Here is a 26,460-nt window from a genome sequence, read left to right as displayed (position 1 = left end):
GCTCTAAATACTACGATACCCATTAGTCTCAATAGCTGTTCCTATGGAGAAGAAGCAACTGGTTGTAGCAATTGGGAACAAAGTGCCATAGTTGTCAAATTCATTCAAAGTTGACCCAGACTCAAAAAGTGGACTGATTTATACTGCTAAATATATTGCCAGGTTTCTACAGTGTTACAGACACGCCAGGCTCCACCTCATCACAGCCACACCGCACTCCCTCACCGGAGTACTAATTCCCAACACCTGTCAACCATTACACACCTGCACTTAATCAACCACCCTACTCCCTATAAAACCCAGCTCCGCACCTCAGTCAGTGTCCGGTCTCGTTAATACTAAGGACAGATTATAGCAGTCTTCCTACGTATACTTCACGGACTCACCACTACGATTCATTGGAAACCTACCCCTTGGAACTCCGAACCCCGGCTCCTGTCTGTCACTAATCTCCTGAGTGTGTTGCTCCTACTCCTGGCTCCCGTCTGTCTCCTGTATCCCGAGCTCCTGTGTGTTTCCTGTCTTCCTGTGTGTCGCCCCAGTGCACACACGATTCCGCCATCCGTAAGATAAAGGACAGTATCTATTTCACTCCTTTATACTTCTGTGTTGCAATAAACTTTCTCTGTATCCTTACCATCGTCTCCGGTTACTCTGTCCGTAACATACAGAGTGTAATCTTCTGGTTCTCGTTGCCTGGAGCTGTAGCTGACTTTCTCTTTACATTTTTATGTACACAGGCTTGTACCTTTGTCTTTTTTTTTATCAGGGAACCAGATATTTTCATCTTTTGTACTGATGCCCATTCAAGCCTTAGAAAAGCTCCAATTGCGAGCCACCTGACACTGTCTATGAAGAAAATGAACCTCAAAACCTCTGTGAATAAATCTGAAACTGAAAATCTGCATGGCGCAATATCACTAATGGCAAGTAGAAAATACAGTAGATAATTTTTGTAATTTGGGTAGAGGGCCCTTTAAGAGCTAGCATAAGCTTGGAATTTATTATCTGCATTAGTTTGATAAATTATATTGCTGGCTTGTTAATCAGCCAAAATGAAGCACAAAAGCAAGACTCAGAACAGGAAAACTGACCTACATACACTTTGAGTAATCTTTCTAATGTTGTATATTCTGCCATTAATGAGAAGAATGCAACCTCCAAGCTGTGGCTGTTGAGATCTGACACATAACTACAAAGCCTCTGTAGGGAAGGATGAGGAGAACGGGTGGAGAGGGAGGGCAGAGGGGAGGATGAAGGAGGGTGGTTAGTCAATTAAATGGAGGGAGGGAAGGCAGAGCTGCAGTGCTTTACATACCCCTGAGTCTACAGGCAGCTGAATTAGGCTCAGCTGGGCATGCAAGTCCTCCCGCTTGGACACTTCCTATAGTGGAAGTGATCGGTGCAGCCGGACAGGAGAGGGAGGCGCACACAGGAAAAGAGGCACAGAGGTGAGAGGTGGAACCACAGCAGTAGACAAGAGCAAAAGGAGAGAGTTAAAGGAAATTCAGCCTGTTGTAACATTTTGGCTTTACCATGCAACAGAGCATATCAAAGCAACTGTCCTGGATCACAGTGTGCAGTCATGTGCTGCACATGTGTATTTCAGCAACTTGAATTAGTTGAAAGCATGAAAAGTCAGGACAGCAAAGAGTAGAAGTGAAGAGCACAGCCATGTTTTACCCTCCAGTTGGTCTGTTGATGTTTTGTATGAAAATCATTCAGTCAGAAAGCAGTAATGGAAATGATCTTGACATATAAATTTAATGACACTACAGTACAGCTATGCATTGTTCAGGACATATTGTGCATGGAAGCATTCCTCTGCTGCTGACAAGTATGTATGTGTGCTTCAGTGTGAATTGTGCATGTGTGAAATGTATGTTTCTTGTCACAGTGAGAGGTGTAATAAAAAGACAAACAACTTTTGTCTCTCTGCTGTTAATAGCTCTCCTTAAAGAAACAGGTCGGTCTGGTTGCACTCTCTGCAGCATATATTGGATTCTGTCAAATGGACACACTGTCACAACCTGACAGAGAGATGCAATGAGAAAAAGCAATGGATAATAGGAAGGTATGAAGGAGATGAAGAGGATGGAGGAAGGAGTTCAATGAAAAAACACATCCATAAGATGGTTTCCCCTCTGCCTTAATGTCCAAAGCAATATGGACATTAGAAGTAACACACTTTTTTTGTGTGTGCCTGTGTATCTTGGCTTCACATCCGTACATCTCTCCTGGCTTAGCTCATGTCGTTCAAGCGCCCGTTACCTAGCAACCCTGACGCAGGGAAAGTTTGGCCGACTAAAAATAAACTTAGTGTTTGCAGAAAAGGATGTTAAGTTGAAAAAGGAGAGGGAGAATTAAGCCGACAGCTATGTGATGATACAAGAGAGCAGAGGGGGAGAACAGAACACGAGCTAATAGACCTTAGGGGCATCTACATTTGGTGTGTATGAAAGTGTGTATCTGTTTGTGTTTTTGAAGATTTCTTTCTCTTTTCTGCCATAGCTCTCAACAGAAGTAAAACTTAAACAAAGACAAGACAGTATAAACATTCAAAGTGAAATTTGAATTCTTCTCAATTTTTGTTTAAGGAAATATAAACAAAAATGATACTGCAGGAATTGTGCCCACATAGCATTAGCTATCAGGTGTTAGCGTTGTAAGCAGTCAGTCTCTTTAAAACATTCAATATTTGGGAGGAACCATTGTGCTGTTAAACTTAACAATAATGCACTAAGGTCACTTAGGGGCAGCAAAAACAAGCTGTGAACACAACATTAACACAATATCACCTTTTAAGTTGATGTGGCAAAGTTGTTAGCAAACTAGCCTATGTACACATCCATTTGAAGTTGTGTTTCTGTCCACCTGACAAAGTAAGTCCAATATTCACTCTCCTTTTAGCTCTGTTTTTACTCTTAACTCCGGAGGCACATATCTATCTCGTTAGCTGCTAAATGGTCTGCTATATTCAGCTAGTTGCTAATTTGTTCTGTATGCCGCTTGGTGCTGGGCAGCTGAAAATGACGCTATCAGATAGATAGATGAGGGTGAACCAAAAACAGTCAAGTTGCAGGCCGGAAAACTAAAACAATGAGCTGAAAGATGCTAAAAAGCTCGATAGAGCTGAGGGGAACTCCAGAGTCAGGCAATAATTGTGGGGTCATCACTAATGACACTTTCATTTAACACACAAGTAGTCATGTGATCTTTTGTTTATACAAAAATATTGATTATAGCTGCTTGTTTGTTTAGTTTGTATTTCACAGGGAAAGTGGAAGCTAGTTAACCTAGCTTGCTAACGTTAGCAGTGTTTGCCACTAGATGTTTCTTTTAGTTAATGTTTTTTTTAAAACCTGCTGAGTCATTGGCAGCTCCTGCACACTCAGTGTTGTGTCCATCCCACATTGTAGAAAGGAGGGCGGCTAGCTAGCGCTAGCTGTCTTTCTCTCATGGATCCAGTTGTGGTGATGGCAAATGACCAGACTGTCAAAACTCACAGTAAATGGTAGTCCTTTAACCACAGCAGTTGTTACGCAGTGATTTGAATCATGTCTCGGAGTAGGTTAGGGAATAACGTAGAGAGTGCTCAAATCACAGATGGGGCTAAGCAACAGCTAACAACATCGGCACTCCAGTTGATTAACTGCCTGTCTAGGCCTTTTTATGAATTTAAGTGATATTACAAACTAACTTTAGTTTCCGTCCACACAGGTAGGCCTACTGCACCAAAAATTCACGCCGCCAGAACACTAATGAGAGGAAAAATAAATAAAATTCAAAATTCTTCTTTTTGCTATTTACAATTTTGACCAAATAAGAACACAAGTCAAAACAAACACACGATATATACACTGATTCTTAACAAAACCTCATTTTAATTTCAATTTGACTTTACAAAGTCAACAGATATGCATTAATTCCAGTCTTGGCCTGCATATAAAGCCTTCATCTTAAGCAGTTTTGGTCAATGTCCCCCACCTCCTATGGAATTCCATTCACCATAGTCATGCACTTGATATTTGTACAGCAGATACGCGCAATAGCAGGAGAAGCCCATTCCAATTAATCCATATCTTATGAGGCTGTCAACCTCTCTCTGCCACCCCTCATCTCTTCTCTCTCCCCTCATCCAACGAGCCCAAGAGCGTCAGTGATCAAAGCATAGGTGCTGTCACCCCTTAAAGAAAGAGAGAGAGTGGGAGACAAGTAGACAGCTGGAGAAAGGCTGAATACTCATGTGATTTACTTTCTCCATCTCGTCTCACCCTCTATTCCTTTCTCTCAGTTGCTCTGTCTGTCTCAAATAAAGCCCTGTATGCTCCAGATGGGCTGGCTGAAAAGTGAAGAGAGGTCGCTCAATGAGTGTCAACCTGTAGACCCGAAAATGTTCCGGAAAACTATTTTTCACAGCTGCTGTCTCCAAACAAAAACAGCCATTAATCCACCTTCTGCACTCTCTTTTTGCCGTCTCTTGCTCTTTTCTGACTCAAAGAAGATTCCCGAACATAATACGGTGGTGGATAACATATCACTTTTGCTTTATGACATATTAAGAGTTGTACTAAAGAGGGGAAAGATCAGGGGGACTTGAAAAGAAGGTATCCGAGCATGAGACCGATGAAACAGGCGATGTGGGTGATACAGGCTGATGCACAGTCTAGTCTAGCAGACATAGTTTTCTTATGATGTACTTTATGACATGACTGCATTGGCAAATAAGCAGAACAATAATGAGGATGACTGCTGAGATAGTGGGAAAGAGTGGGAGTAGAAGGGGCTGACAGCGAGACGAAGATGAAGAGGAGAGGAAAATGAAACGCTGCAACTATTGTGATCTCATGTCCTCACATAACCTGCCGCAGAGAGTGCAAGAAAAGGTTAATGCCTACAGAGTTTATGAATTTCTTATATATGTGTGGGCGTGAACATCCATCCATTAGTGTTATGTGTGCATGCAACTCATTGAGTAATTTAGCCCCATGTTTAAGTCTCAAACTTTTTTCTAAAAAATAATAATGTTAAGAATATATTAACGCTAGTTTCCAAAGAACTTTCACCCTCTACAGAAATTATGTGTGTTAAGACCTGGAAGCAAGCCAGATCACTGGGCAAGATTCAACTCGTTGACCTGCATTTAAAAGAAGATAAACAGTCTCACCCCAATAGCAGATTTCTTTCACATGCTTTTAGGAAAAGAGGATTTTAAGACTGAATTTCAGCTCAATAATTTAAGGTGGATGGTCTTTCTGTGGTAGTTTTGCATTAGTTACTTTTGTGCATGTGTGACCAGCAACATTATACCTCAGTCTGGAAACCCTCGACCAAGATGGCCACCAGCAAGTTGAAGAGGACGTAGTTGCCAAAGGTCATGAGCGCGATGAAGTAGAGGGCAGCTACGGGAGAGGTGGAGGCCATGCCGTTATATAATACTTTGTTCCAGTCCTCCTGGGTTAGGATCTGGAGGAGAGGAGAGGAGAGGAAAAAGTATTTATGGGAAAAAGCATATACGTTTTCAGCAATTGTTCTAGTTTGTTTCATAATTGACCATTCTCTAAGCCCTTTAGAAACTGTTTCTACGCCTGTCAAGCTTTCCATTCTCGCAAGGCACATATGCTGTTTACATTGCTAACGGTGGTAGTTTTGCCACTCCAAATTCTGGGTTTTAAAAAAGTGGGTCCTTGATTTCAGACAGAGGGAGACAAAAGCAGGCTTCTCATTTCAAGCAGGCAACCATGATTTTATTGGCTGAAATGACAACTGTCGCTATCAGCTGTAGCTATCTAGCTAAGCTAATGTTAGCTCCACAAGTTGGTTGAAAACGCTGTTTCCGGCTGACTTTTTGATGTTTCAAGCTGGCTTGTTTTAAAATGAGAATCTTTTAAAACAACTTTAAATATGCAATGGATGGCTATGTACAAAGTTACCTGTACCAGGCAAAAAGTTACCATTCTCAGTAGCTGATGACCCATGTAGAAGGCATGTAACTCTACAGAAAGAAACTGCAATATTTTTGTATTGCAGTGCAGAGCTAGTTAGTCCTAGGTAGTATTCTAAGTATTCTAATATTCTAAAAATGTGAAATCAGACTGTTATTTCGACCTAACATAACCCTGTTTGGCTGCTTTGCTTACATACTTCGTATTTTTCAAATGTTTTCACCTTTATCATTACAAGAGAAAGGGCTTTTAGGATGAGGACTAACAGATGTGTCTGACAAAAGTAACGATATCTCAGGTAATGTTGGCTGGGGTTGCTGAGTGTAAACATCACCAAATACAATAAAGAGCAGGACAGAGATGCTAACGTTACCCCAAACTCTGATAGCATCCAGGAGCACAGTGGATATGGTAACGTTAGAAACGGGGCTTTATCAAAACATATCATGTAACCCCACAAACTAATGTAGCTAGTTAACAATGTGCTCCTCAGCTTTGAAAGTAACATATGGAGAAATCCATATGTAATGTAACATCATGAGAACAGATATGTCCTGTGCAGCGAGACATGCTGACACTTTATATCGTCCCTGATCAGATGTTCCACTGAATTATAAATGGTTACTATATTAAGGGTGATAAATACTATACAATAGCATATGCAGAGATAATGGATGGGTGGTTGAACCCCACAGAGGGCCCTTGAGTTGATTCACTAATCCAAGGTGACATGATGCAAGGGGCAGGCCTACTTAACCTATAACATATTTGGAAATGGAAATTAGATGAGTGGAAGAAAATGAGGGAGATAATGTCCAGGCAGTTAGTGGTGGGAAGGACAACAGAGAAAGGGAAGGGGAGCAAAAGGTTTATGCTCACCTGGAAGACAGTCACTATGGCCCAGAGAAGAGAGTCAAAGTTCTTCCTGTCTGGCAGAGTGTCTCCACCCCTCTCAGACCCAAATTTACAACCAAACAGATGCATCCCCAGGATACTGACACAGGAGGAGGGAGAAAACAAACAGGAAACAGAGAGATAAATGTTTACATCAGGCCAACCCATTAGATACAGTACAAATAAACGGAAATTAACATGCTGAAAAGACTTGTTTGTAACCGTACCATACTGATTATACCTGCTGCTTGCAAAACAGCTGTGGCAGAATATACTGAACATGAATGGTAATCATGGCCTAGAGGACTGTCATACAAAAGCATAAATAGAAATATTAACTGAACACTAGATTTACGACCAAAAAAGTAGCAAAGATAACACAAACACCATGTATGGAGTACTGTCAGTCAGGTAATAAACAGTCATTGGTTCATAAACATTTGGCCCATAATGCACTGAGGCAGAAATGTTGGCAACAAAGGGAGTGAAAATGAAGTGCTTATACCAGGTTAAGTTCAGCACCATGGAGAGCGTCACAAACCATGGCAATGACACAAGACACTCATTCAAACAAATGAAGACCACTAGCAAAAGAAACAAAGACATGATTTCATCTGACTGAAAGTTATTTCCACTACTTTAGAAATTAAAGGAATAATTCAACAATATTTGCTTTCTTTCAGAGAGTGAGATGAGAAGATCGCTGACAACTGTGTGGAAGCAGGGGGGATACAGCTAGCCTGGCGCTGTCTAAAGGTAACAAAAATCCGCCTACTAACAGCTCCAAAGCTCACTAACTCACTCATTGCATCTCATTTGTTTAATCTGTTCACAAGCAGTAATGTGAAAACGACTATTTGTGGTTTTATAAGGAGATATGTGGCCCTGCCTAATTCAAATTTAAAGGAACAGTTCACCATTTTGGAAAATATGCTTATTTGCTTTCTTTACTAGATATCTATGTTACCAAGCCTAGAGTACTACTGTAGACTGGATAGTTTCTGCAGTTTAACATGTAAAAAGAGGAGTTTGAGAGGAGAGATGAGAATAAAGGAAAGAAGAATAAAGGAAAAAGAAAGAAAGAAAGAAAATTCCCTGATATGTACAGTTAGACTGCTAATGGGGGTGTTTTTATTATGAGCCAGCGGTGAGTCTGCACTGCAGTCTGTCTTTTATTCAGAAACAGACTCTGAAGCTCAACTGGAGCTGAGGGATCAATGAACAGTCCTGTGTCAACTTGGCAACTCTTCACTCAAATCAAGGGCTGTTTATCTATGCATATACAAGGCCCTTGGAACTCTGTGTGTGTTTGTGTATGTGTGTGTGTGTGTGTGTTTGTGTGTATTGAAGTGCATGTGTGCCCTCAGATACATGCATTCACATATACACACATCCCAACAAGCTGCTGAAATGATACACCAATGCTCAGATACACCTAACACACACACACACACACACACACACACACACACGCGCGCACAGGCTTACTAACATGGAGCTAAAATGAGGCAGACAGAAACCGAGACATACACACAGATACACAACACAGGCTCACACACACTGTTAACTGTTTCTCTCTTAAGTCTTTGTGATGCTTTGATGCTTTGAACACCTATGATTGTGAGTAGAGATTTTTGTACCAGTAAGGTTTTCAGAGCAGTTAAAGTACAAAAATGAAAAATTATTTTGGAATTTAATATTCCAGCAATAAAGTTATTAAGATTAGATCTTCTAGTCTTTTAAACTACTACTCTACCGCAATATAATATAATAACACGGATGCATGTAATAATGTATGTGAATATTGTTTCTAATAATGCAGTCACCGGCAGGTGTATGACATTACTGCATGCAGGCAAGTTAAAACACAAGTAACCATAATTATTGCCAAATATTTTTATTTGTAAATATAATGTACTTTTGTTGCTGGAAAATATTTAATTTTGGTAACATTTAAAGCCTCATTTAAAACATTTAAAGCCAGTCACTGTCAATCAAATCTGATCAAACCACACCCACACAGTCCTGATGAAGCAGATTAAATTAGATCAGATTAGAGGTTTTGAGTGTTAAACTCCTGATAAATGAGACTGTTTATTTTTTTACATTGATGTTTCTTATTTAGACATGAATATTTAATTTATAGAGAAATATAAAAGTTTTCAGGATCTCTAAGGGAAATTACCCATTTTCAAAAGAAACCAATAAAGTCTTACCAACACAGTCAGTCCTACTGTAACATATGGAGAACCGCTTTTGTGTAGAAATTGGCTAGGGTTTCAGGTTCCCTGCACATATGTTATCAACAAAGCTCTAGAAAGAAAAATACAGATACGTGTGTGCGTGCGAATCAAGACATGTGCAGAGAACCTCCACACATTTGATTTTGTGGAGCTCAGCCACAGGCATAACCAGGCAGAAAGAAGGGTTGCTGACAAAAAGAGGGAATCACTTGTCTTCTCATCCCATCGATTGATCTCATTCGTCCTGTCACATGTCTGCACTGGTCTCTGCTTCCCTCTGCGCCTTGCTTCTCATGCTGAAGTTATTATGTACTGATCTACCAATTTACTTTCATTCCACACCTTTGTGCTTTCAATTCCATCGACAGAATTAGTTTCATGGTCACTGATCAAACTCCCTTCAGTTTACCTCGTCCGGTCTCCATTTCAACTTTCTTTGATGTCATTCCTCCATTAGCAACAAGAACAAGACAGTTCACCCATTTTTTCCCGCATGATTGTAAGATCGATCATATATATATTATTTTTTGCAGTGTAAGACAGGATGCAAAGTCTCTCACTCTCCCTCTGCCTACCTGAAGATGAAGATAAAGAGCATGAGCAGCATGCAGAAGGTGGCCACGTTGTCCATGGTCTTCATCAGCACCACCAACTGCCTCTGCAGGGCCGGCATGAAACGGACCAGCTTCAGCACCCGCATCAGCCGGAAGGTCCTCAGCACCGACAGACCGCCACCCTGCTGACCCACGATCTCCCACACACTGTCCAAAGAGAAGAGAGATGTAATGTGTTGTATGATGACCCCGGTGAAGGCCACAAGCAGAAACGCGTTGGTCTGACAATTAAGTTATTCTATATACTACAAGTGTTGCTGGAGTTTTGACCTCTTCAACGAGAGGAGAGACACACATATGCATATTCATGTTAGATCCAAGGTCTTCAAACAGTCAAAAGCCCTGACCAAATCTCTGATCCCTTTCCCACACTTAGTATTAACGTGTTCAATAAATGTTTAAGCACTTACAACTTTGTGATAGGGAGCTGCACATTGCTTATTCATGCTTTATAAAACATTTGTTAGTCATTTATTTAAACTTGATTAAATCATTAAAGGAGTATTCATTTATTCTTTTGGGCACTTTGGGGCAGAAGAACAGGCTGGAAACACAACCTTGACATATCATGACATATCCCCTTATGAACATGTTAGCAAATACAGGTAGCTGCCTATTTACACATCAAGCAGATACATTAACATTCATTTGAAGTCGTGTTTGTAGCCAGCCAACAAATGGAAGTCCAATGTTCGCTCTCCTTTTAGCTCTGTTTTGGTCTCCACCAACTACTGAGGGACAAATCAGACTTAATGCACCACTATGTTCACCAGCTAGTCAGCAACTTTGTCTGTCTGCCATTTAGTGCTATGCAGGTAGTGTACAGTGGGTTTATCATAACTGGTTCACTGAAAACAGCTGCCTGCTACAGCTGGAAATGAAGTTGATGAGAGCCGTGAGAGTGAACCAAAACAGTAAAGTAAAACCAAAACAATGAGCTGAAAGATGCTAAAACGCTCTGTAGAGCTGAGGGGAACTGCAGAGTTGGGTGATAATTCTCTGTGGGTTCGTCACTACGAGCGACCCTTTTCACATTACACATTGTCATTTGACCAGTGGTCAATATAAAAATATTGACTAGGGCAGCCTTAAAAGTAACTATTTGGATAATATCACAATTAACCAACTTTGCTGTTTCTTAGCTCTTATTCTTAGCTCATCTCTCATTACTAACACTAACATGTCAAACATTAATGATTAAAACTGTACGCTATTTGTAATTAATTATACAATGTTGGAAATCAACCAAAGAGTTAGTTATTAACTGATAACAAATACAGATATATGGTGATTTCATTTGAAGCCCATGCAACTGTTTCTCCACCTCTTACTTTTACCTGCCAATTCAGGAAAATGTGAAGTAAAAATGCAAAAGTAAAACACTTTTTGGAAATGGAGAAGCCATTATTCTAGTGGTGTGTTTACTACAACATAGCACAACCACACTGCAAACTGCAGCATCGCTCTTACAGACTGTTTATAGTTTTTGACCGCTCTATTTACTCCCCACATTGGAATGGCGATATCACATTGTTTTTTCAGGGCTGAGTTTGGGTCCATTTCGTTGCATGGAAAGCTAATGTGACTTTGTCTTGGCTGATTTCCTTCAGGGTTCATTACATCTTATCTTTTTCTTGCACAGTAATGACCATGGGTATGTAGGGCCTTTAGGTTATGTGTTCCCAGTGGCATTATTTTAAAAATAGAAACAGAGAGCAGGAAGAAAAGGATCCCTGTATCATTTCAGGGCTTTTTTTTTTTCTGTTGTCAGAAAGTCCTGCTCGGCAGCTCACCTGATGACCACGATGATGCCATCGAAGATATTGTAGGGGTTCTTGATGTAGCCGAAGGGCCCGTAGACCAAAACCTTCAACAGCATCTCCAGAGAGAACAGGCTGGTGAACACAATGTTACTGATCTCCAACGCATTGGTCAACTCATCAGGCTGTAGGCGGAGACACAGAGAGACACAGAGGGGAGTGGTTAATGCATGATTGTGGCATGCTAGACTCTTGTACAAACCTCGTATTTGCACTTTGAACTTCTTCCAACAGTATTGGATGTGCAAGTATAATCTGTAGTGATGATAAAAGCTGCAAACCACCAGACTGGAGTAGCAAGACTTCAGCAACAGCACCTGCTGTGGCACGAGGAAATATGCCAATGGCTAAATTCAATTCAAATATGTCAAATCTGTCTTTTCACACTCAATACAATACACACTCAACCTTTATCTCGCACCAGGGGACACACACACACACACAGATCACAATGCTGCTGCTGAATATGCCTGCTCAAAGCTCATCAGAGAATTGGGCTGCCACTCACATCTAGATCAAACAACTAGTGTGCATGTGTGTAAGCATTTGAGCGTGGGTGTGCCAGAAAAAAAAAAGAGCGAATGAGAGGAAAAACAGGCAATGCAGACAGACAAGAGAAAGAACACGGGCCAAAAGATTAAAGGCGCGGCACATCCCAATATGACACAGTATGTAAATCAGACATCTATAGCGGGTATCTGTAATTATCAGCGAGCGGAAAAGAGCCGGTGGGAATGCTGTTGTGTGTCTGTGGACTGTGTAACACCCCAGACAAGCTTCACGAGGCCTTTCATCTCCATGCAATAAACGGTTTACACAACTCCAACATGGTGTCATACACACACATTACACTGACATGACACAGAGGATGGAAGGTGTTGAGGGCTTGATCTGTGTTTGCATGTTCTCCATCATAAATGTGTAAGCCGATGTGTGCACATATGTGCATGTGACTGCCTATCTTACAGTCTCAATATCCCTCTGTGTGTGTGTGTGTGTGTGTGTGTGTATAAGTAGAGTAGTCGCCCCGGCAGAAACATTATCCCTAGGCTGAACCGGGAGGTAATGTAATGTAATGTAAACACAGTGTGTGCCATTAAGCCTGTCCTGGTGGGCTGCCACTAATCACTATACACCATGACTGTTTAAGCAGCGACTACTCAACACTAGCATGGATACACAGTGAAAGGAATACAGAGATTAACATCACCAGTTGAATAGCAGCGCCTCGTGCTGCATTACGTCACCAGTTTGTCTAGAGCACTTAAGCAACTGAGATACAGAGTCAGTCGGTTATTATGAAATATTGTCATCGGTGTTGCTTTCAGGTCATATGGGGGAAATGATTTCTTCAGTATCCCTGCTTTAAAGCAATAAACATTTAAAATGCAATTAAACCTAAGCTTTCATCTGGTAGAGTAAATTCTGCGTCTAGACTCAACAGTTTGGCAGTGGACCCTAATTTGTCTTTCAAAAAGGAATTATAGTAGCTCTTTAAAGAAAAGGAAAAGTTCAACATTTGCTCACAAGTAGAGATTTAGATGAGAGGATCGATATCATACTCATATCTGTTCATTAAATATAAGGATAAAGCCCGCAGCTGGCTAGTTTACTTTAGCACAGTAGTCAAGTACATCCCCATTGTTTTTGTATAACTTTTTGAAACAAAAGAGATATAATGTGTTAATTATTGGGCTTTAGATGTGCTGGTAGGTGGATTTTGTTATTGTTGGACAGAGCCAGGCCCTTTCCACCTGTTTCCAGTCTTAAGGCTAAGCAGAGCTAACCGGCTGCTCATGGTAGCTTCAAATCTAACGGACAGACATGAGAGTGACATCGTTCTTCTCATTTAACTCTCTGCCTGAAAGCAAATAAGCATTTCTCAAAATGTCAAAGTATTCCTTTAACTTCTCACTTTGCTGCAGTGATGTAGAAGTGTACTCCAGGGTGTGTCAGTATGCCGTGACATCAATTTGCACAGGTGCAAAAGAGCACATTTCGGATCACACCCAACTACACCCATGAGTGATGCGAGGTGTGGCCAGAGGTGCAACAGATTTAAAGTGTGTTAAAGGGTGTTAAGTCACTCTTTGATTTCAGCTAAAACAAACCAAAGAAACCATTTACATAACGGCAGCATGGCAACAAAGCAACTGCTTACAGAAGTTTTAGAAATTTTGTGTTTGGAACTTGAAATGGGTCATTGCACTATGTGCAGAAAACTTCAATAAGAGCATCTTCACAGCGTGTCTGACTTTGAACAAGTCAACATTTACAAGTCATTGCTAAGTATTAAGTCATTACTCCCATAAGACTAGAATGCAACAGTAGGCCCTGAGGCAGAAAAGAAGGTCCAGCAACACCAAGGCCTAATATTGCACCATAATTGAGAGCCTGAAGCTTCAAACCTGAATTTCACTGGCTGAAGATGATAAAATACCAACCTCTTCACTGCTACTTTTAACCAGTCCACAAACCTAAATGACCTAATATGTAACTGCCTTTCAAAATGACCCATATGATCTGCAAGTTTCGTTAAGTTTAGGTGACTAAAAGTACTAGGTACTAGGTAAAGATCGTGGTCTTGGTTTAAAGAAACTTGGCTGTTGGGAGACTCTCAATCTCCAGGGTCAAACTAAGACAAAATCCACATGCAGCTGTCAGACCCTGACAGGGCTGGATTAACCTTATCTTTTCTATTTATATTGTGCTTTTGTGGTAAATATTACCAAAAAAAAAAAAGCACTTTTTAAATTTTGGCACCCCACTCTTGCAAAAGTGTTGTAGCGTGTTTCTTTAAAATAAATAAATAAATAATTTATGACATAATTCAAAATACCATCACTGATTACTAATTATTCCCAAAAGCATACAGTTACTCTAATGTTTGCCACATTACTCCTGGCTTTCACTGAAAAGCTAGCAGCTGCATCCTGCCTTACCTTTCAAAATCATAATTAAACTCTACTGTCAGCATATTAGCATTAACACCCACTATCTCATGTTCAATTAATCAAAGAATATATCCTAGTTCATATTTGTTACCATTGCTCTTCTAAGTTAGGCTGTTAACTGAGATGACAGAGAAGAGAAATAATTGGAGAATCAGAGTGGTTGCCACTTTTTGGGTAACTAAACTTCAATGTGATTTGAAGAGGAGCTGAAAAGTGATTACCTGCTTTCTCGATTTGTGGCAGGAATAATATAAGTGAAGTGTATTTTGTCACTCGTTACGTAAAAGCACTATCATGTAACACGTGTGTAATGTTAAATGGACAGTGTAGAAAATATGTACAGAGCAGAGGGCGACATCTTTCCCCTCCTGTCTCCTTGTTAAAAAGACTCATTTGCCCACAGCCTGCAGTGCAGCTCCTGCCAGGGAACCCCGCTTCCTGAAAAACAAGCTTTTCTCCTTTTCATCTCACCTCTTTGTCATTGTCTGTGTCTCTTGGTTCACAGACACAGATGAATCTATTCGTTTGATCCCACTGCTTTATTGTGCCCATTCGTTTGTACATTGACGAGCGCGGCGGCTGCAAATCCTTCATACACGCACACATGCATTGTGCGATTAAGAAGAGTTCAAAGGGTAAACAAATGCTGGGGCACTTAGATGTTTATGTGCTCTTTCAGATGAATGCCCTCACACACAGCTATGTAGAAAACACACACACACACACACACACACACACACACACACACACACACACACACACACACACACACACTCATGTACAGACTAGTGTAATACCACAAATGCACAGAGGTGTACCCAAAGTAACACTTATAATCATGTGTACTCACACATCCACGGGCCACACACATCACTCTACTCCCGCACTCATTACGTGTATGCACACATACTGTATGCACAAAGCTCTGCACAGACTCACACATATAACCATGCGTGTGTATCCGCACGCATGCACACATAGCTTTATAATAGATGCAATTGATAAGCCAGAACAAGAAGTACAGTTTTTATGAGGTGAGACTTGGACTGCAGACATCTGGCCTTGAGACTGAGGTTCAGGTCATTATTTTTCCCCCACTGTTTCTGCTCTGCTATTGTTCCAGCTTGTATATTAGACATTCCTCAGACATCATGCAAGATTACTGCAAGAGAATGAGACCATAAAAACCTTTCTCACACATAGAAACGCACACAGCAACACGCAAAAGACATGGAGGTAGCAAAATACACCCACAACGCCACACATGTCAGCGTCACCAAAGGTTCACAGCCATTATCTTATCAAACAGGAGACATTTCTTAATTGACTAATGGCCACTGAGGTGTGCTTACTACCTAGAGGGAGACGAATGTGTCCACGTGCGCGAGTGTCTAAGTGAGAAGGACGCTCTCGCTTTTCTAATTGCTTCCTTCGATGGCTGTTCCCTGGGTAATGAGGCTGCAGGAGCATTAGGAGGTAAAGTGTGTTAGATGAGGAATAGTGTAATCTGGTTAGCGCTAAAGTAATGTCACCTAATCTGATGTGATCTAATCTAAACGGGATGCTGCGAGCCACTCCGCTCCAGACTGTCAATGATGCAGCACCATGTCTGGTTGTGTGTGTGTGTGTGTGTGTGTCTGTGTGCGTGTGTAGGTGTGTGTGTTAGTTTAATCAAGTGGTTTGCTTAGGCATGCTACAGAAGTGGAAATTTCAAGCATGAAATGGAGAATGATACACTCACCATCATGTTTGGTTGATTGGTTGGTTGGTTGTGATTTAATAATAATGGTGAGGATGATTTGTCTCATTTGAATGATCTGAAAGTCTGCATCAACACCATAACATATTTGATGGCTACACAGGGTTAATAATAATAATAAGGAATTTACTGTGGTTTTTGGATCTTTCCAAAGGATTTGACATTGCTGACATAATATACTGCTACAGAAGCTACAGAGGCAAGGTGTGCCCGAAGATGCCCTCCATGCATGCTCTGCATGGTTTTGTCACTTACGACAAATTGTCACAATTTGACACCTATGAATTAACTTAATATTAAAGAAATAGTTTGATATTTTGGTAAATACGGTTATTTGCTTTCTTGCTGAGAATTATACGATCAGTGCCGCTCTCATGTCTGTTCGGTAAATCTGAACTACAGCCAGCAGCTATGTTATGCTTAGCTTAGCTTAGCATAACTAGAAACAGGGTGAAAGAGCTAGCCTGGATCTAACAGCACCTGTAAAGCTCACTAATTAACACTTATTTAACACATATCTCACTTGTTTAATCCGTACAAAAAAATAACTTCTTGGCCCGTGGAGACTTGCTCCCTGCCAAGAAAAAGTCCAGCATATAACCCACCGTGAAATGACATTTTTACACTTCGGTTGTACGGATTCAACAAACGAGAACATGTCAATTAGTTAGCTTTAGACCAACGTGTGAAAGAAAAGATTCATATTTAATGGACAGACATCAGAGTGGCATAATTTCCCAAATGTCAAACTATTCCTTTAAATCTGGTGTTCCAACAAGGGTCAATTTTAGGGCCCTTGCTGTTTTTAATTTACATACATTCTGTTTGTAATAATTATTTAATGATTATTCAAGCATATTTAGCACCATATACAACTACCAATCTAGGGACAGTCATCAGCTTTGGACTGCAAGAACTTGCTATTAATGTTTGTAGACTGACATATAATATGTCATTTGCAGACGATACAGGTATAGGTTTATTCAGAAACAGAAACCTTAATAACCTGACTACCAGTTCATTTTGATTGCTAGTTCATTTTGAGTAATGAACTAAATCATATAGGTATATAGCTTAAGTTAAATAAACTTTTGTTCAACGTTAAGAAAACTCATTTCAGTTTATTTACTGCAGGTGGTTCAGTTTATACATTGTTACTGTTATTATAACACACTCTGCCCTCTATGTTTAATGATTATTTTAGCATATTTTCCACCATACAAAAAGTTGAAACCAGAACTCGATGGGACAATGCGAAGGGGATAAAACAGCAGCATGTTATCTGACATCTCACTGAACCAGGAAATAACTGAATCCATCATTTGATCACTTCATTGATTCTCCCTTTTTGATTTCATGGCCTTCAGGGCTAGAAAAGCCTCCCTCTGTAAACCAGGATTAGGAGCTGTTGTTTTGCCGTCTACATCTCACCATTGTACAAATTAGAAAAACACTTTTCTTAGGCCTGTCTTGGAGGGAGGCCAGTGTCTTCAGATGCCAACTCTGCATTCCTCCGGCAGGGCAGGATAAAAGCTGAATAAATATTGTCTCTGGTTAGAGCAAGAAGCTCAGCGGGTCTTTCCACTGTCTCTCTGGGTTTGGCAACGGGAGAAGCAAATGTGTGTATCCACAATACAGCATGAGAATGCATCAAGAGGCCTTCAAACACACATAAACACACTGACTACTGTACATTAATTCCATAGCCTATGGAAATGAAACAATTCATAACTTTAAACTAATGTTAATGTCAGTCCTTACAATAACTGTCCCTAATTCTACCTCTCAAATTGTCAGGGTGCTTTTGTTTTGAAAGGAGAGAATAAGGCAGACGGAAAAAGTGGCCGAAGGAGTAGTATGTATAAAACAAACACAGCATTCAGTTAAACCAAAACGACCTGAGTGACATATCTGTTCAATGGGGAATATTTAATCTTCACATCCTGCACGTACCTGTGCCTCACAACACAAGCAAGTATGACTACTACTGTCTTCTTCTACTGTGCGGTTAGGACGAGCTGGGCCTACTTCCTTTTTCAAGCCTTCTGTTCGTGCCCTTTTCCCACCTATCGCTACTGTTGTACACCCAACTTTTTAAGGGAGAGATGACTCTCTTTCTGACTTCTTATCTAGCGCCATCATCAGGTCAAAATTTTAATTGGTCCAATACTTACCAAATACCTGCAGAACTAATGACATTCCCATCAGCCTCAGCTGCATGTTGTGTTTTGTGCTAAATAGCAAATATTAGCATGCTAACACGCTAAACCAAGGTAGTGGACACAGTAAACATTATACCTGCTAAACAGGACTGAATTTCAGCTGAATTTTGGTGTCAGTGTGAACCATGATAACAGTAAATAATTGCATCGCTGCAAGAAAACAAACACGCTTCTATGTTTCAGCTGCACTTTACAAGGAGCTTTGCAAGGCAAATCTGCACAACAATTTGTTCATTTCTAATGACTGTCAGTGACGGTTGATCCTTTCAATTGCAGGCTGCGGTATGTTTCAGTCACAAATGTCTGCACTTGGTGTTTGTGTAACTCTCGCTTGACCCTAGCATATGCCGTTCTTGAAGTGAGTCCTGCCTTCCTATCCTCATAAAATGAGAAAACAAGATCAAACACACATATACACTGTACAAACACAGAAAGGCAACGTTTAAAGACCCACTCTACTATATGTACTTTCTTTTTGAAGCGCATAGCTGTCAAGGTTAATAAAGTCAAAACGTTGCCTGTGGGAAATGTAGACCAAGTGACCCAAAAGTGACTTCAGATCACTTTGTGCTCATGTAACAGCTACACGTTGAATCAATATTCATGTCAGTGCTGAAAAGCTTCCACTTTAACAGCAACAGCAATTTCCAAAACAGGAACCATGCATTTTACCCCACTTCTCCCTTGACACCCCTGTCTTTTCTATGCCTCTTAACTTCTCCTCAAACTATTTTGGCATCAGCACCGTTCATCGAGGGAGTGAAAAGACTGACAGGAGAGCATCAGAAAAAGGAAGCAGGGAAGAAATGGACGGCTGTCTCTGTGATCATAAAGACAAAGGGAAGTTTCTTATGCAAAGCCAGAGAGAGGCTGACCTTCCCAAGTAAATAGACTATGGGCTGTGTCACATAGTTGGCAGACACACAACTATTCCATCAGCTCCACCATAAATGGTAACGCTCTTAAACTGCGCAGAGAGATAAAGCAGACGCCCTCTCTTTACTTGTCCAACCCATCCGCCTCCACTCTTCCACCCATCACCCCCTCTATCCCTTCACCTCCAAGTCCTTACACTCTGTCATCCCTATCATACACTCTATTTAATCATCTTTTTATCCTTCCATCTCTGTGTCGCACACACATTTACATTCGCTGCACTTGCCTCTTCTGCTGCCCTCGAGCATGCATGCGATGTTTCCCAAGCAGCACACACTGTTTGTGTGTATTATACTTGTGAGTGTTCATTAAAGAGATAGGAAGCAGACAGGGGGGCTCTGTTACGTGTCATGGACAGTGAGCGTTCAGGCGCTGCAGATCTATACACACTGATGGGTTGCAGGGTAACAACATGTCTGTGTTTGAAGGACATGTGTGTGGATGTACAGTATCCTGGTCCGTCTACTACAGAGGCCGGTTCATGTCTCAGAAGTCAGGTCACAGCAGTGCATACTATACATGCATGTGAGTGTGTGCGTGATTGAGTGCATTACATAATCTCACCCAGAGTTAAGAGAGTTGAGCTAAACAGTCAATATTCAGTACTCATGGCCAAAGTATTAGAGGTGCTATTTAAGCACAATAATGAGAGATGTTCTGTACAGTGATGAAAACTCAAGGTTCACCTTCACTAAATTTGCACAAGAATATGCGATTGATGCAAAACCCATTTCTGCTAGTGCTTTCTTGTAGCAATCTGCCAGCAAAAGACGTGAAGAAGACTGCATCCAATGTAAATATGGATTTTATACAATGCATGTTTCAAAATAGCAAATACTGAGAATTAGCATTCATTTGGAGTCATGTTTCTGTCCAGTGTAAACCCAGTATTCACTCTCTTTAGCTGCTAAATGCTCCACTATGTTCACCAGCTATTTGCTAACTTTGTCTACCTGCTGTATGGTGCCAGCCAGGTACCATACAGTACAGCTGCCTGCTGATGAGACTGAACCAAAATGGTAAAGTTGCAGGCCAGAAAACCAAGGCGATTTCACATAACAGTAGTCATTGTATCATTATTTAGAGTGTTTTTAATGCCTTTATTAGATCGAACCAGGAGAGAGATGGCAGGAAATGAGTAAGAGAGAGATGCAAGGTCCCGAGCTGGACTCACACTGGGGACATTTCGGTTCATGGTTGGCGCCTTAACCCCTAAGCCATACAATAATAGTTTAACTTATTTTAACTTAATATGCCTGTGTCCTTGACAACTTTTCACCAAAAACTGTGCATTTCCCAGAGGGACAGATCAACTGGAAGATGTGTGAATGTTGCAAATATATATATATACAGTCAACAACAACACAATTTTGTCATTTACAGTTGAAGGGCTGCCAGAGTAGACCTGTTTTCACTGACTAAAGTATTTCTGTGTCATAAGCAAATCAGGTGAGAAATAGACTAAAATGAACCTGGCTGGAAAAAAAATCAACTGCAGTGGAAAATATTGTTATATGGAATCCACACACGCAGCTGCAGAAACCTTTGTGACAAATTGACAACATACCCTTTTCTGTCAGATACACCCATCCTGTTCATTATCAGCATAATTCATGATTAATAAGCACAGCATATGTATTTATTATTATTGCCAACAGAAACATTGATTGGCCGTACAAGTTTGATTCACTTTGTACGTGTTGGGGTGGATATTTCATCTTGTCAAAGTCTCCTGAAGACACAGTCAGAACTCCACAACCTTATTTGCAGCTGAATGATACATAATATCAGAGCTATTGTGTGTGTGTGTGTGTGTGTGTGTGTGTGTGTGTGTATCATCCATTTACAGAACAAGATAGGGACTGGAAAACAGGTCAACTTGATCGAAAAGCTATCACACTCAACAGAGCTGAAACACAATTTCTTAAAGAGACAGTTTTCCCCAAACAGAAAACTTTCAGATTTAGCACATGATATACAGGAGGGTTTATCTCTATCAGAGAGGTGTACAGATTAAGAATTATGGCAACAATTACGGCATCTATGATACATCCACCTTGCCTAGGGCACAGGACAGATGAACAATGAATGAACAAAAGGTTTGGACATCACGTGCTTAATAACTGATATTTGCAAAACACATACAGTAGAGCTGCTTTGACCACAGCATAAAGTCAGTGTGTGAAATATGGGGCATCTCAGGGGGGTCTTGAACACCCTAATTAACACCTAGGACCCCCTGAAGAAGTCAAAATCAAATTTAGGGGGGTCTCAAAATGTATGTTAATTATTTTCTATTTATGTATATTGTCATTTTCATGTTTAAATATTGAAAGTCTGACAGTGAGCAGGCAGGTACTGGCATTGGTACCGGCACCGGTTGTAATTCTGCAAACTTCACAGTTAATATGAGCAAAATAATAATAATCTTCTCTATATAATAATAATTCTGCTCTTCTTCTCCATATTTGAAAACCCTCATTTATGTGTTATGTCATTATTCATCTAAAAGGATAAAGTTCGGAAACTGTCCTTCAATCTCGATAAAATATAATAAACAATGGAGTCTGTGCCATCAAGTTGCTCTGAGCAGGAGGAAACACAAGTGAAAATTATTTACTGAAAATGTGGAAAAGATGTAACTGATTTTATTTATTTCTCCAATAATTCTTTAACATTTATGTAGTTCCTTGTTGTGCGGCCCTACAGATTTTGCCTGTACTGCCCAGAAGAATATTTGATTAAGCTACTGGTCAGGTCGTGAGTCTTATAATGACGCTTGAGGTCGTGTCGGATCAGAATTGATTTAGAGATAATTGCAGGTGACGGTCGGGTCCGATGCTGAGCTGTGCAGGTGTGGGGCGGGTTCAGGACTCTGGACAGAAGATGGAAAATGTCTTCCCATTTGAAAAAATTGGTTAAACATTTTTTCATAACATGCCTTTTTTAAGCTGCATATAGGTATACAGCATGAAGAATTGTGTGTGTTAACATGTGGCTGATGTTTTCGTCTTTTTATTTATTTTTTTTTTTAAGTACCACCCACGGCGCGAGACCCCAGATCCCCTGTGGTGTTTCAGTATCAACAGATTTTGGTGTAGATCTGAGGAATTAGCAATCAATATTTTGCACTTGGTTTGTGCAGCAATGAAGCAACTTAAAAGAGGAAATGCTTTCGCTGTGAAGCAGCTGCAGGAAGTGTTGTATTAGCCACTAAGTTGGCCTTTGAGGGCTAACTTGCTGCATATGTCTATTACGAAGGTGGTATGCAACTTTATTATTCAGTTTTGGTTTGTTAGCAACACAATACTTATGACACGTACCAGCTTGTAAATACTATTCAGGTCAACATTCAGTTTGTAATTACAACTGGAAAGCTCCAATATATCCGACTTGGTGGTGGAGTTGTCCGGTGACATGAACGCTTACAAGTTGTAAATATGGGAATCTTTCTCATCTCTTCCATCCATCCCATATGGCGTGAAAGCGGCATTATTGCATTTTGAACAAACCGCCTCCAACATGTGATCAAGGTTATCCACTCTTTGCTTTGGAAACACGGTTTGAACTGTGCCCACAGGATGAAATAAAAAACTGCTATAAAACATGAAAAAATGTTGCTAACATCGAGTTTATCAGATGGGTGCAGATGAAAGATGATTTTAAACTTGTGTAGCACTGAACACAGTAGGTAAGACTTGTCTCAACCTTACTCCTAAAGTGGCAGTTACACTAGGTTCACACTGTGTGCAAAGCTCCAGCAGAAAACTTGGCTGGAGGATGTATGGAAATTGAAACCCAGCCTCTCCATGTGGACAGAGTTACAGAGACAAACAGAGGCTTAGGGATCCTTGTGTCGTCTGGATGTCGACGGGCTTGCAATCAATGAAGCATCTCAGTAAAGTTTTCAGCAGCCTGTCTGGAGACTAGAGGGATCCATGTTACCCAAACTAGGAAGGAACACTTGAAAGAGAGAGGAGGATACACTTAAGAGGAGTGAGCTAAGAAGGAGGGGGAGGAAGAAGATAAGGAAAAGAAGGAGGGTATAAGAAGAGAGGTGGAAGCGAAAAGAGAATGAGGAAAAGAAAAAAGAAGAAAAAGAGAAGTGGAAGAAAAAGGAAAAGAGCGGGAGGAAGAAGACAACATAGGAAGGGAAAAAGGGGAAGAGGGAACAGAATCACAATGAAAAGAAGGAGAAAAAGGGAGGAGCAAGGGCAGACAGAGAAGGAGAAGAGTCAGGAAAAGTAATGATTGAACAAAGGTGGAGACTAGAAAGCTATAAAACCTCCTGTGTGTGTGTGAATGTATGTGTGTGTGCTGAGGATATTTGGCATCTGGATTTGTTTATAGGCACTGGGTCAGGGACCGAAAGTAACCCCATAAAACCTGGCCAGGCTTTAGTCTCCTACTACACACACACACACAAACACAGTACTTCACACAGTCACTTACTTTACTAGTGTTATTTAACTTTTGATTTTAACAAAATCTCAAAACTTAGTCCTGCACTAGGAAAATTCTTTAAAAAAAACACGATTAAATACATTTGAACATTGGAGGAAAATCTTCTCCATGCACAGGAAGTAAGTAGAAGAACGATACCAGTAGAAAGAGGCGTAGTAAGCGGTGGGTGAGGGAAAGTGCAGGACTTTGACACCAGAGTCCAGGTTTCACATCTCAATCCTGTCTGTGGTTAACCACTTTGGTTAAAAGCTTGTGGTTTTGGCGTTGTGTTAATAAACCCGCCCTTTCTCATTCCCGGGGCGTCATATAAAGACGAACAAGGTACCCTTTAGCATCTGTTTACAGATGCACAGGGCTGCCAGAAAGACGTATTACATGTCACGTGACTTCCTACTGCCTAACCAAGTAGTTACCTAACCTAACCATACTTTTGCCTTGTGCGTGTTTATACAACGCCGAGGGGCGTGACAAAACGTCGGTATTTGAAGCCCTGGGAATGAGAATATGTTGAATAAAACACATTGTGTCTCAAGTTACTGCTGACGTTGATCTTTTCGTAACAAGTGCTGCCAGCAGTGGTGGAATGTAACTAAGAACATTTACTCAAGTACTGTAGTTAAGTACAAATTCGAGGTACTTGTACTTTACTTGAATATTTCCATTTTATGCTACTTTATACTTTTATTCCGATATATCTCAGAGGCAAATATTGTTACTTATTACTCCACTACATTTGTCTGACAGCTTTAGTTACTAGTTAGTTTTCAGATTACAAATTTTCAATTTGGTGATTTTGAAATTTTCGGATAAATTGAAGGATTAAGGATTAAGTGTTCCTTTGTGGGTTGAGAAAATTCTGCTACTTCTTAAGCTAAATAAACTATTTAACTTAAAAAGTAGGATTAGCTGGAAAATGCATCATCAACAAAGCTGAAAACAGGGTTGTTTTTCTGTGCTCATGAAAAGTTGACTTGATACGTGGTTCTCACAGGACAGCGACACTATAAACATATGATGATCTTATAGAATATGATGCATTGCTGTAGATTAAACTACCCAACAGCATATAAAGTAGTTAAAATTAGCACAACCTTAAACATCTACAGCAGTAAAATGCAACATACACATTGATGCAGCAGTAATATTAATCCAAAAACATCATATATAATAGTAAAATACTGACAGGGACCATTTTTCTGCAGAATGAGAATTTTTACTTTTGATACTTTAAGTAAATTGTGTTTAAAGTACCCAAAAATGTGTTTTTCTTATGTTTAAGTCCCCTAAAATGTCAGACCTTGACTTTACTGACTAGTATCTGTGAAAGGTTTGTCACTAGAGAGGTGTTTTCACATTCCTCTACTGATGGGGGGAGATGTCTGTACACTTTCCAAAAATCTGAGATTCAGACGTACTTCCGGCAAGCTAAATTTGGTACGGCACAAATTCGAAAGCCAATCGCAATGCCACTGGCAAAGAAACCTGAAACCTCCAGTGCAGAGTGGACTTGTCAGTACAGAGAGTGAGAGTTTGCACCAAGTTAGCTTGCACTACACTACACTACTATGTTACTACTAGCTTACACTATGTTAGCATAGTGACAACAAACATGGTAGAATGTGCTATTTTGGATGTAAACCAGACCCTGCAGCTTCCTTTCACTATCTACTAACGTTAAGTAATAACAATGTGAAAACACTCTAACAATGTAGCAGATATTATTGTATGTTTCACAACCACTAACGCTGTGTCAGCCACTGCCAGTTACAAGCTAACAAACAGCACTTACCATTCTGATACTCATGCTAGTTGGTTTTTGGTGCATAACAGTGCATAACTCATCTGGGCCTGACTGAGGCTCACACATGTATGGCTGAATCTCTCCGATGTTTCCTCTAACTCTAGCCATCTTGTCGCGCACCACTCTCTCACCATGGATGTATGTCTCTCACCCACATCCATGCTCTCTCACCGGCACCGGTCAACCTAACAGTTTGCGGTGGTGGGCGGAGAATTTAGAGATACAGAATCTTTCAACAAGGGAGAAAGAGTAGATGTGCTTCAAGCCCATTTTCAGATTTTTTTTTTTTTTTTTTACTTTTTACTTTAACCATGTTAAACAAAATATTAATCCTTAATCATTAAACATACTTTAAAACGTGGAGGGGAACTTTAAATAAGATTTTGAATGCAGGGAGGTTATAGAAATCAAATGTAGGAATAAGAGTACTGGTATTGGATTTGTATTGTATTATAACCTTTGTTTAGATATCAGAGTTGGTATCGGTAGAGAAAAAGTAGTATCCATAATTGCCACCAGACATCACAGTCTCTGAAGTATTGTATTTTCTTACCTCAGATCTACTACTTATTCAACCTCATACTTCAATTTATTACATCTGGTCTATATCTAGATATGTTGGTATTAAGTATTCTCTTACTATTGTATGCCCATGTTGTAATCTGATTTTATTATGCAATTTAGGTGGGGCTAGCAGACTTGCCAACAAAGACCCATGTCCTAGGTTAAGGGAAGTAATGCTGTTGTATGCACTATACTTTTTTTTGTGCAGGTGCAAAGGTGCAGAGGTCATCTGTAGCTTTTGGTC

At 40.3% G+C, this 26,460-nt stretch overlaps 1 protein-coding gene and 1 long non-coding RNA gene across 3 annotated transcripts in view; one reads left to right on the top strand and one right to left on the bottom strand.

Moving 5' to 3' along the window:
* Window positions 1-26,460, bottom strand: part of cacna1g (calcium channel, voltage-dependent, T type, alpha 1G subunit) — a 258,783-nt gene that overhangs the window by 82,738 nt on the left and 149,585 nt on the right. For both annotated transcript variants that reach the window (XM_044179327.1, XM_044179328.1), the window contains exons 11-15: window positions 11,490-11,641; window positions 9,658-9,843; window positions 6,825-6,939; window positions 5,311-5,466; window positions 1,319-1,384 (exon numbers count right to left, since the gene is read on the bottom strand). In XM_044179327.1, the coding sequence (XP_044035262.1) occupies window positions 1,319-1,384; window positions 5,311-5,466; window positions 6,825-6,939; window positions 9,658-9,843; window positions 11,490-11,641 (675 nt within the window). The remainder of the gene's footprint in view (window positions 1-1,318; window positions 1,385-5,310; window positions 5,467-6,824; window positions 6,940-9,657; window positions 9,844-11,489; window positions 11,642-26,460) is intronic.
* On the top strand, window positions 1,320-9,748 carry LOC122867921. Its single transcript, XR_006376019.1, has 3 exons — window positions 1,320-1,451; window positions 7,523-7,595; window positions 9,616-9,748. It is a non-coding gene; the product is annotated as an uncharacterized LOC122867921 (long non-coding RNA).

The sequence above is a fragment of the Siniperca chuatsi genome, linkage group LG20 (genome assembly GCF_020085105.1).
Source record: "Siniperca chuatsi isolate FFG_IHB_CAS linkage group LG20, ASM2008510v1, whole genome shotgun sequence".
Lineage (NCBI taxonomy): Eukaryota > Metazoa > Chordata > Actinopteri > Centrarchiformes > Sinipercidae > Siniperca > Siniperca chuatsi.
This window is presented reverse-complemented; position numbering and strand designations above follow the sequence as displayed.